Source organism: Bufo gargarizans, chromosome 5, assembly GCF_014858855.1.
Source record: "Bufo gargarizans isolate SCDJY-AF-19 chromosome 5, ASM1485885v1, whole genome shotgun sequence".
NCBI classification, from domain to species: domain Eukaryota; kingdom Metazoa; phylum Chordata; class Amphibia; order Anura; family Bufonidae; genus Bufo; species Bufo gargarizans.
In genome coordinates, this window is record NC_058084.1 from 216,772,607 (window position 1) to 216,785,185 (window position 12,579).

The 12,579-nt window shown below is 42.2% G+C and overlaps 1 protein-coding gene across 4 annotated transcripts in view; it reads left to right on the forward strand.

Moving 5' to 3' along the window:
* PDE1C (phosphodiesterase 1C) overlaps nucleotides 1-12,579 on the forward strand; it is a 1,393,842-nt gene that overhangs the window by 1,269,334 nt on the left and 111,929 nt on the right. For all 4 annotated transcript variants that reach the window (XM_044293926.1, XM_044293925.1, XM_044293928.1 and 1 more), the window contains 2 exons: nucleotides 3,942-4,117; nucleotides 7,902-8,189. In XM_044293926.1, the coding sequence (XP_044149861.1) occupies nucleotides 3,942-4,117; nucleotides 7,902-8,189 (464 nt within the window). The remainder of the gene's footprint in view (nucleotides 1-3,941; nucleotides 4,118-7,901; nucleotides 8,190-12,579) is intronic.

A 12,579-nucleotide genomic window follows, 5' to 3' on the forward strand; every position in this document is an offset into this window, starting at 1 on the left:
GTAGCTATGCCCCCATATGTGCCCCCTCACAGTAGTGATGTTCAGATATGTGCCCCTCAAAGTAGTTATGACCCGATATGTGCCCCCTCACAATAGTTATGCCCAAATATGTGCCCCCTCACAGTAGTGATGCTCAGGTATGTGCCCCTCTCAGTAGTTATGGGCAGATATGTGCCCCTAACAGTAGTAATGGTCAGAAATGTGCCCCTCTCAGTAGTTATGGCCAGATAGGTGCCCCCTCACAGTAGTTATGGTCAGATAGGTGCCCCCTCACAGTAGTTATGGCCTGATATGTGCCTCCTTCACAGTAGTTATGTCCAGTTATGTGTCCCCTCACAGTAATATGCCCAGATATTTTCCCTCTCATAGTAGTTGTGGCCAGATATGTGCCCCCTTATAGTAGTTATGCACAAATATGTGCCTCTAACAGTAGCAATGCCCAAATATATACCTCCTCACTGTAGTAATGCTCAGATAAGTGCCCCTCTCAGTATTTATGGCCAGATACAGTCCCGATCAAAAGTTTAAGACCACTTGAAAAATGGCAAAAAATCATATTTTACATTGTAGGATCTTAACAAGGTTCCAAGTAGATCTTCAACATGCAACAAGAAGAAATGAGAGTGAAACAAAACATTTTTTGAGCATTCATTTAATTGAAAATAACGATTAAACTGAAACAGGCTGTTTTTCAGATCCAAATTTTAGGACCACATGCCTTTAAAAGGCCACATCTGTGAAAAGATGTGGATTTATTGTCATTTTCTGTCAGGTAGTCACACGTTGTGATGGCAAAGGCAAAAAAACTCCCCCTTTTTGAACGTGGTCGGGTTGTTGAACTGCATAAGCAGGGTCTCTCACAGCGCGACATCGCTGCTGAGGTGGGACGCAGTAAGACAGTCATTTGGAATTTCTTAAATGATCCTAAAGGTTATGGAACAAAAAAGTCAAGTGGAAGACCCCAAAAAAAAAATCATCAGCACTGAGCCGGAGGATCCAATTGGCTGTCTGTCAAGACACTGGACGATCCTCTACCCAAATTAAGGCCTTTACTGGTGCTGACTGCAGCCCCATAACCAGCAGACGGCATCTGAGACTGAAGGGCTTCAAAACCAAAAAACGTCTTCAAAGACCTCGTCTCACTAGTTTGGACTTTGCAAAAGATGAGAATTTTTTTTTTTTACCTTGATGGTTCTGATGGTTTCCAACGTTACTGGCATGACAAGCAGATCCCACCTGAGATGTTTTCCACGTGCCACAGTGGAGGGGGCACGATAATGGTCTGGGGTGCTTTTTTCTTTCAGTGGAACAATGGAGCTTCAGGAAGTGCAAGGGCGTCAAACGGCCGCTGGCTATGTCCAGATGTTGCAGAGAGCATTCCTCGTGACTGAGGGCCCTTGTCTGTGTGGTACCGACTGGGTTTTTCAACAGGACAACGCTACAGTACACAATGCCGCAGGACAAGAGACTTCTTCCAGAAGAATAACATCACTCTTTTGGCCCATCCTGCGTGTTTCCCTGATCTAAATCCAATTAAGAACCTTTGGGGATGGATGGCAAGGGAAGTTTACAAAAATGGACAACAGTTCCAGACAGTAGATGGCCTTCGTGCAGCCGTCTTCACCACTTGGAGAAATGTTCCCACTCACCTCATGGAAACGCTTGCATCAAGCATGCCGAAACTAATTTTTGAAGTGATAATAACAGCGGAGCTACTCATTACTCAGTTCATGTTTGGAAGTTGGATTTTTTTGGGGGCGGGTTTAGTTTTTTGGGGGAGGTGTTGTCCTAAACTTTTGATCAGCTGTAAAAGAGCCTGTTTCAGTTTATTCGTTGTTTTCATGAAATTGAATGCTCCACATTTTTTTCGTCTCACTCCCATTTCCTCTTGTTGCATGTTGAAGCTCTACTTGGAAACTTGTTAAGATTCACCCATGCTAAATATGATTTTTTGCCATTTTTCAAGTGGTCTTAATCTTTTGATCAGGACTGTATGTGCCCACAACAGTAGCAATGGCCAGTGATATGCCCCCTCTCAGTAGTAATGGCCAGATAGGTGCTGCCTCACAGTAGTTATGGCCAGATAGGTGCCATCCACAGTAGTTTTGCCCAGTTATGTGCCCTCTCATAGTAGTTATGCCCAGTTATATGCCTCTTTACAGTAGTTATGCCCAGTTATTTGCCCCCCTCACAGTAGTTATGCCCAGTTATTAGCCCCCTCACAGTAGTTATGCCCAGTTATGTGACCTCTCACACTAATATGCCCAGTAGTGCCCACTTCACAGGAAGTAAAAAAAAAAAAAAACTCTACATACTTACCTCGTTTCCCAGCAGCAGGACTCACTGAGCTCCCGGCCGTCCCCGCCCTCTGCCCAGACCTGCAGTGTAGAGCGGAGACAGGGGGAGGAATGATGGAGAGTAGAGCCAACGAACGGCTCTTGCTTCATCATTATAGGCAGCTGTCTCTGCTTCCTATGGAAGCAGTGACAGCTGCAGGAAAGCGGGACATACCCCCCTGGTACGGATACTCCAGGACAGCCACTGAAATCTGGGACTGTCCCGCCGGATCAGGGATGGTTGGGAGGTATGTCACAGCTATCTCTTAGCTCCATCTCTATCTGCCCTGTGAAAGCTCCAGAACTGGAGAGCCTAAAAGCAGCCGAAACTTACCAAGGATAGTGTCACACGCGTCCACTGTGGGTCAAGAAGAGACAGGCCTGAAGAAGGAAGAGACTGTGATCTGGAGCACTTCATCAGCGCAGTATATGCGGCTCTCTGCAGCCCGCTCCTGGATTAATAACGACAGAGACTTAAAGGGAACCTGTCACCTCTACTATGCTACCCTCACTGAGCGTTTCTAAATGTTCATTGTGTTTCTCTAAACATATAAATTACACTTTTAATTTCTTTTGCAGACAAATTCAATAAGTATTATGCATTTTTGTACTTCCCGCCTTTTATGCAGATTAACATAAAAGAGTCATATCTTACTTGTGTGACCAGAGAAGAGTCATATTTTCAAGCTCTGACTCATCTCAGGTTAATTTACATATGTATCAAATCATTTTTTTTACACAATAAAAGCACACAGAGCTATGTGGACTGGTTATTGCCGATGTGCTAGCAGCCATCTAGCAACCCTTGTCCTCAGCTCATACCCAAAATCCAGGTGACAGGCCCCCTTTAAAAGACCCACACATGTGACACTGATTCAGCGCTCTAGAAGAAAAAATAATAAATGTTGCAATATTTAAAAAACTAATTCCACATTCCACATTTTGTGGATCAGTACTTCCTGTCCTCCATTAGAAATGCCTATTCTTGACAGCTATCAGTAGAATGTAATTGACTGTATCATGCCTATGGCTTAGCAGCAGAATGTGTGTGTCCACATATACAGTATATCTACCTATCTCTCCTATCTATCTCATATCCATCTATCTATCTATCTATCTATCTATCTATCTCATAGCTACCTACTATTTATCTATCTATCTAAAATGACAAAATTCCACGGCACATCCAAGAAAAGTGGAGATTTATTTCACCAGAAAAAACAGCAATGTTTCAATCCCCTCAATGGGATCTTTCTCAAGCAGTGATGATTGAGAAATATCCCATTGAGAGGATTGAAACGTTGCTGTTTTTTCTGGTGAAATAAATCTCCACTTTTCTTGGATGTGCCGTGGAATTTTGTCATTTTATGTAAGTAGTTGGGTAAGTAGTTGGGGTGATTGCCCCCATAGCTGCTGGCACCCTGAAGACATTTTTACTCTTTTCTTTTTGCTGTGCTACCATTGTTTTGTATATTAGTCATTCTATCTATCATTCTATCATTCTATCTATCTATCTATCTATTTATCTATCTATCTATCTATCTATCTATCATCATATATTTCTGTGTGAGGACTGCATTCTCACTTGTTGAATTACTGTCTCAGTTTGAACAGCATAACCCCCTCAGATGTAAAAAGATCAAGTGTGAAGAGCACTGGATCAGAAGGAAGTGCCTCTATGAATTGTTCAATCCTCACTGTGGACTTCAAAAGTTTTAAAAATAACTGGTATGAAGTGGTGCAACAGAACAGAGAAAAGTGGAAGGCACAGGCAGCCAAAGGTAATGCATTAATTTATAAACATAATTTATATGTAATAGTGAGAATTAAGAAAATGAAAATACTTAAATATAACTTCATTATAAATGTATTAACAAATACCTTTCATTAGTTATAATGGCTTATTTTGTCTAGGGAGCAATCATGAAGACATAAAATGGTCGCCATCCTACTAGTCCACACAAAACCTGTCCTAATTACACAGGAGGACAAGTTAAAGAGCTGTGCCATCTTCCTCTCTTACTTGTCAGAGATTATGATCCTGAATACAGTTTAATATGATCTTCAGATACATTTCTGTAGGGCTGGAGTTCATTAGGAGACATGAAGTACAGAGAGGATAGCGGGGGTGTAGATAATGAGCAGCAGCACTTGTTTGCAGTCTCCATTACCACAGCCCCCATATTACCTGTCCTATCTGTTCTCTCTGTACTTCATGTCTCCTCATGAACTCCATTCCAAGAGAGATTCAGCTGAAGATCTTATCATCTGTAGTAAGGATCATAATCCCTGACAAGCAGAGCAGAGAGGAGGATGAGGCAGCTCTTTAACTCAGTGTTGTGAAGTAACTTGTCCTCCTGTGTGATTAGGGCAGGTTTTGTGTGTGCTAATATGATGGTGGCCATTTTTTTCTCTCTTAATTATTGCTCCTGAATCATTCTAGCTAATAAAATGTATTTAGGAATTTATTTATAATAAAGTAATATTTAAGTATTTTAATTTTCTTAATTCCCGGAGAACCCCTTTAATGAATCATGTGTGTCAATGTAATGATGATATATACAAGTGATTATAATATTCGAGGGATACATTTATTGGGGAAAACTGTACTATTGAAAGGAGGGTCTAGACATTCCCCTGTTGGACCACCTCTAGCCTGGATACAAGATGAGATATGGTTGGGAGGCATTGAGGTTGAGGCATACAAGTTCTGTATAGTATCCTGGAGCACATTGGCCCACAGATGTTGCACCCGGGACTGTAGATTCTTTACAATCCTGGGTCATCAAAGTTGGCGTCCCAGCTGGTCCCATAAATACTAGATTGGTGATAATCTGGTGACCAGGCAGGTAAATAAAGTGTTGCAATCTAGCAATGACATTCCTGGGGAACTTTTGGTTTGTAGGTGCAAGCATCATCCTGCTGAAAATGGCAGTTGGAGACTCTGCCATGAGAGGCAGTACATGGTGTTGCAGGATGTCCTACACATATCACTGAGCTGTTAGTGTCCCTCGTATCACTACTATGCATGACCAACTTATCACACTAACAGTTGGCGCAGTGTGTTGCACCACATGGCAGGACTGAAGAACTCGCCACAAGGCCTCCATACTAGAACCCAACAATTGTAGGATCCCAAACCTAGATTAGCCATTAAAGATAATACAGTTCCAGGTAGCAGTCTAAGTTTTTCTTTCAAGACACCATTGTAAACAAAGGTAATGGTGGCTGCCTGTCAACGGCTGGACACATAATGACTGTGACACAATTTTTTTTCCTGTTAAGCACCTAGTTCAGCAGAGCAAGGGGTGAGAAATTAAGGTGACACCTGTGTCTGAATGGTGCGCAATGAAACTGTGGTAGCTGCTTGTGCTTGATGGCAGATCAAATGGTTCTCCCTACTGGTGGTCTGTCTAAGCCATCTAGAGCCTGTTCGCTGTATGTGTGTAACCATTGCTCCCAACACCTCTTAACTGCTAGGTCAGAACAACCTAGATGGCGGGGAATTAATCAAAACAACCATCCTGCTTCTCTTACCTTAATATTGCTTACTCTCTTAAAGTTTGTCAACTGGCCAAAATGTTTTTGGGTGCATTGTGGAGACTTGTCTAGCAGTCATCGATCTCTCACCAAGAGGTACACTACCCAAAGGTAGCCTCTGAGAACCTTTCTATAGAGCAGCAGGGAAGCATTTTTATGTCCTCTTGTGGCAAGACCCATTTTCTAATCAGACCTCATCTGTAATCATTTACATATCTGCCTGAGATATAGTTGCATGCCGAGTTTTCCAGTAATCCAATTTCTATCTTTGTGTGTTACATTTTTGTCAATGAGTGTATATCTGGTTGGCATGTCATAGGCTTTGAGGAAACTTTACTTTGTTCAGTTCAAAATAAGCAATGTCAGAAAAAATTGTGCAGGCATTTGTGCATATAGCATACAGTAAAATAGAAAATGAGCACTATACTTGCCTGTCTGGGATCTAACTAAACAATAGGCAAGATTTATTAAAGCTTTAATGTCTCTTTAGTGGATTTAAAAAGTCACCACAATTTGCAACTTTTTGAGCTTCTTGCAACTATTATAAAGTAGCTAGAAAAGGGGTTGGGCTTAGTAGAAGACGCCGAACCTCCCACAGTCCACTAGATTTACTATAACTTATGCCACAAACTTGATTAATATAGTTTTGATGAATCTCCACCCTTTGGGTTTTCTTACCTAAACATCAGCTCAATAATACAGTTCTATAACTCAGACATCCCATACCAGTTCCATTTAGCATTTCAGGCTTAGACACTGCAGAAGCCTACAGTATTTGAAGTCAGTTTTGTGTGATGTACTGTGTTTTCTATGTTGGTGTACTTAGTACCAAATTTAGGAAATGTTGCACTCTGCTTATTACATTTGGTGAATCTGTAAACCTAAAGCTAGTATTTAGAAATGTGACTCCAGCTTTTTTACTCCATACTCCTACTGGCATGAGTTTACGCAACTGACAATACTAGCTAATTCCTCAAGACAATGTTAAAAGCTGAGAACTTTGCCAATATCTTCCAGTCAGGAACATATCAGAGCCCCCCATGCACCACATGTATTTATATATTTTTTAATCTGCACAATGTATCATTTTGTGTAAGATGTCCTTGTGGTGCATGTTATCTGCGTACCGCATGCGGAGGAATTGCTCCCCTGGTTATAGACACGCTACCATGTTTGGGTTTGTAGCATTTCCACCTGTTTAGGCCACTTTTTTCAGTGAGTAAATAAAAAAAAGGCACAATGAAAAATCTGTAATGAAACTAATAAATACTACTAAACACGCCCATTTTCCCACTCACTTTTCAAACACCTTCTAATGGTTTGAGTAGACATTGTTTGCAGCCCTAGGCTTGTGATGTGAAGTCTAATCTCACTTTTAGTACAGAACGGATCACTGTGCACCATTCTACTAATCAGACTATCTGTCCATGTAGAAGTTCATATCTGTGCAGCTCTTGCTGTCATTCCAGTTCATCATTCCAACCACAAGGACACAAAATGTTGAACAGTGCTGACATCTCGGCCTGTAGGTACACAGTGATCTTCTGGAGTGATAAACCAAGGTCTCTCATTTCAAGAATTCTCTTCCTCTGTTTGAGACAAGTGGCGATAACTGGCACATCGGTGTCCGAGGAACATCAGTGCTAGAAAAGTACTTGTTGGCTTGCTTCAACTTTCCTGAGGATGAAAGGCTGGCCATTTTAGTCAGTGGCTGATCATTTAGTCTCCAAAATTTGTTGAGCAGAGTTGCTCAACAACAAACCTTGCTCTTCACGATGCAGTGCAGGGCAAGTGGAGGATGCTCCTATCCTGATCCTGCATGCTAAAGGAGTGAAGGGGAGCTTATGTCCAGGTTCAGCCTAGAACCTTGACAACCTCCATGACTAAAACTCCTGCCAGCTGGTAAAACTGAGAGCTTATGCTACACGCAATATCTTAAGAAACCATTTTAAACTCTGCTCGTTGCTTTAGGTCTCATTAAATGCACATACACTCAATCATTGTACTACTTATTATTCTTTCTAGATGCAGAAGAAAGAGCAAAAAGAGATGCCGAAGACAGCAAATTGCAAGAAAAGGATGATAAAAAGAATGATGAGAGAGAAGAAAAGAATGAAAATGAAAAATCCTCACAATCTAAACATGAGGCAAATAAAGAAACAAACTCCAGTGATGGCAAACACATTGAATCTAGTCAGGGAAATATTAATGGGACTCGATTACCAATTGTAAACAGACGAGACGATTCCTCAGGACAAAGTCAAAGTAAAGAGAAGTCTGGTGAAAGTGACGGGAAACAGCAAGTGCAAAATGGTAAGTTATGATGTATTATCCCAGTTTTTTCTTGTCGGTGTGGACATGTACTAGTGTATTTTAGGACCTGTAAGTCATGTTAGAGCATCTCTGAGATAAATTTCCACTCCTGGTTTTATCTTATAAACACTGATTCAAAATGCTGACCAAAATATGCCTAGGTGAAAGCGGCCTAAACCCTGCCTAAGACGGCTGTTCCGATTTCTATCCCAAAAATACAGATATATGTAGATGCCTGCCTGATGTCTATTTGAGACATCCCCCCCAACCCATAGATAGGAAATTTCTGCATTAAAGGGATTGTCTCACTTCAACAAATAGCATGTATCATTTATACAAAATTAATACAAAGCACTAATGTATTGTTATTATCCATATTACCTCCTTTACTGGCTAGATTCATTTTTCCATCACATTATACAATGCCCTTATCCAGCACAGAGAGGCTGGCACTTTTTCCTATAGTGTGCATGCATCGCTGCTGGATTACAGAGAGTTCGTAACCACTGAAAACGAGCAGTGTATAATGTGATGGAAAAATGAATCTAGCCAGCAAAGGAGGCAATATGGATAATAACAATACATTAGTAAGTGCCTGGTATTAACTTTCTCTACATGAAAAATGCAATTTGCTGAAGTCAGACAACTCCTTTAAATCTTCTGCCTCAGATACCTTAGGCTACTTTCACGCTATTGAGATCCGTCATAGGATCTCAATAGCGGAGGAAAATGCTTCATTTTGTCCCCATTCATTGTCAATGGGGACCAAACGGAACTGAACGAAACGGTGTGCACCAGAATGCATTCCAAACCATTTGGTTGCATCTCCATCATGGACAGAAAAACACTGCAAGCAGTGTTTTTCTGTCCGCGATGTGGTGCGGAGCAAGACGGACAATGTAAGTCAATGAGGACGGATCCGTTTTCTCAGACAAGATAGAAAATTGATTCATCCCCCATTGACTTTCAATGGAGTTCATGACGGATCCGTTATGGCTATTTCAGAGATAATACAACCGATCCATTCATGACGGATGCAGATGGTTGTATTATCAAGACGGAAGCGTTTTTGCTGATCCATGACAGATCCAGCAAAAACGCTAGTGTGAAAGTAGCCTTAGTCTCCAAAATATGTCTACTGTAAAACAGTGGGTAAGAGGAGGTGGGGTGATAATTCTGTCTCTCTTCTTCATCTTGTGTGAGTAGGGTTGCCACCTAGCTGGTATTCCATCAGCCTAGCCAGTGTTTTGTTGAGAAAGCCGGTACTTTTTCTTACTGGCAATTATAATTGCCGGTAATATTTTCTGTCCAAGTCTGCACAAGTGCGGCATCAAGGCCCCACCTCAACCTGTACCATAATGGGAAGGAGAAGGATGTGCTCAAGTGGAGTGATGAGATGAGACCCTCCACCCCACCTCTTGGGGCTTGTGTAACAATCCAGCCTCCTGACTTGCTGCTGATTGGGGTGGTCAGGTGGCTGCCGGAAGGCAGTCTCCTCAGTATGATGGCCATGGTTGCCGGGGACGGCATGCTGCTCTGTAGTAAGTTCCTTCTGCTGTGCCTAGAGCCTCTGTATTTGCATTTTTTTTTCTCTTGTGTGAGCTTGTTCCATTAATAGCACAGAAGGAACTTGGCACGTGGCACTTATCTACAGTATATTGAGTGTGGCTAGAGACACTCTAATGCCTCTAAAGGCATTCCGTTATGCATTCCGTCATAGAATTGCGTTATGGTCCGTGGTAACGGAATCCATAACGCAAGTCACCTTTTACCAGTAAACGAAGTGTGAACGAATTTCATAACCTGAAATTCGCTCATCTCTAGTCACAGCATAACACCCAACACTTTAGTGTTAAGCTCTAATTTCACCACCCAGACCAGGACCACGTGTCTCTAGCCACACACAGTATATAGTAAAACATTCCCAGCCCTATACAGCATATAACACCCCAGCCCCTCATAGTATATATTATAGCACCCCCAGTCTCATACAGTATATGGTATAACACCCACAGCCCCTCACAGGATACAGCATTCACCTCCAGCCAGTGCTGTATATAGAGCTCAGGCACTTCCCTCCTATTTATGTCCATACAAGTTAGCTAGCTGATGCACAAATGCACCCTAGGCCGCCAGCTATCCCTCACAATTCCTCCGTATGCATGCACACAAGTGTAAGCCACCTTATATGCCAGTGTTACTTAGAAGCCCACTGGAGTAAAATGCACCTAAATTATTAAGAAGTGTACACCTCTTAATACATTAGAAGCCTGCTTAGCAGTCTTTGCACCTGTCTGCTCACGGATGGCTTGTTAGTGACAGTGTACCATGTATCCTCCTATGATGTAGTTATTCTCTTTCCTCATCTTCTCCATTTGGGACAGACCACCATGATGACTCATATCAGCCACGTCTCATCTCTGCAGAAATTACCACACAGACATCTTAAGTTCCTCACTTTTCTATCATTCTCCTCAACCTGTTGTCCAAACAGTGCTATCTTGCTGCTACCTCCAAAGTGGTGCCTACTGTGCTTCCAAACACTATCTCGAAGAAATAATAGTACCATGCAGATAGTCTTGCATAGTAATAGTGCTTCTAAAAGTCTCAATACTAAATTCCTCCTAGAGTGCCTCATTAGTAATACGTGCCCCCTACAGCCCCCTCAACAGTGATATACCTCCATTATTAGAAGATCCCTCCATATTGTGCCCAATAATAATAATGCCCCACAGTACCCACGGCAGTAATAATGCTCCTACAGACCTCCCAGTAGAAATAAGGCCCCATATAGTGCCCCCAGTGGAAATAAGGCTCCCTTTCGCACCGTCAGCAGTAATAAGGCCCCCTATAGTGCCTTCAGTAGAAATAAGGCTGATCTATAAGGCACTCCTATAGCACCCTCAGTAGTAATAAATCCCCCTATAATACCTGCAGTATTTATAATGTTCCCTGTAGTAGCCCCAGTAATGATGCCCTCTGTAGTGCCCCCAATATTTATAGTGCCCCCTGTAGTCATAAGGCAACCTGGAGTGCTCCCATGATTTATAGTGCCCCTCTCCAGAACCCCCAGTATTTATAAATGTCCCCTACTGTTATAATGCTCCCCCTGTAGTGCCCCCAGTAGTTATAATCCTCTATGTACTGCCCCTAGAAATTATAATACCCCAGCCCCTCCAACATACAGGCCCAGTTATATAACATCCCCTCCCTCGAGCATACAGTTCCATGTAAATACCATGACACCCTCTCTCTGGCCCCCCAGCCCCTCCAACATACAGTCCCATGTAAATAACAACACTCCCCTGGCTTCAGCACTCTCCAGCATACAGAACCATGTACATAACATAATTCTCTTCAGTCTCCTCCAACACAGTCTAATGTAAATAACATCATTCCTACTCCTAGCAAATGCTGTTGTCCAGAGGATCACTCAGATGTGAAATTACATGTCTAACTTTGAAGTGTCACTTAATGCAGTGCAGAGGTTGTGAGGTACACTCATATCCTGGTGCCTGAATGGACCCAAAAGGTCCCTTTGCCCCATAATAGGAAAAACAGTATTACCATATGATAGTTGGAGGGCCTTGTTGCAGATTTTGCTTTGGAGTCAAGGAGTGTCAAGTAACAATGAACAGTATGTGCAAGATATCTGAGGAGCCTTCTTTTACCACTTGAAAGTAGTGCAATTGGCTGTGCTTTTGATGAGCAGTGAGTGCTGCTTGCCACCCGTATACTTGGGGTTACTGTCCCTTGCTGATCGCTATGAGAAGGTATGGAAGTTAACTGCAGTCACATCTGCATATTTACAGCTTAAAGGGACCTGTCATGTGGATATTTGATTATAATCTAATTATATACAATCATTAACTACTAAAAAGTACCTTAGATGTATTCACTTCCCGTTGTGACAGATGGTTACCTCATAATATACACAAAGTAGAAAGAATGCTCCAGCACCAGAACGGATGTAATGAAAATTCCCGGTCTTTATTCATCACCAAAATACAGGTGGACACAGCAAACAGTGATGCTGACTCCCACATGATCATGACTAAGAACACTACTGTTCGAAACGCGTAGATCTTGGTGATCGAGTGGGAGTCAGTATCACTGTTTGTTGTGTCCACCTGTATTTTGGTGATGAATAAAGACCGGGAATTTTCATTACGTCCGTTCTGGTGCTGGAGCATTCTTTCTACTTTGTGCATTACCTTTGAGGACTGGCTTGAGTCCGCCCCGTGCACCGCCACACAGGATAAGAAGGTGAGCTGGCTGTAACTTTTCTACTCATAATATACACACAAAGATGCCACATGCTAATGAGCTGATTTGAGTCCAGTGTGATGTCATTGAGTCCAGCATTTATTTAATTAACAGCTATAGCCAC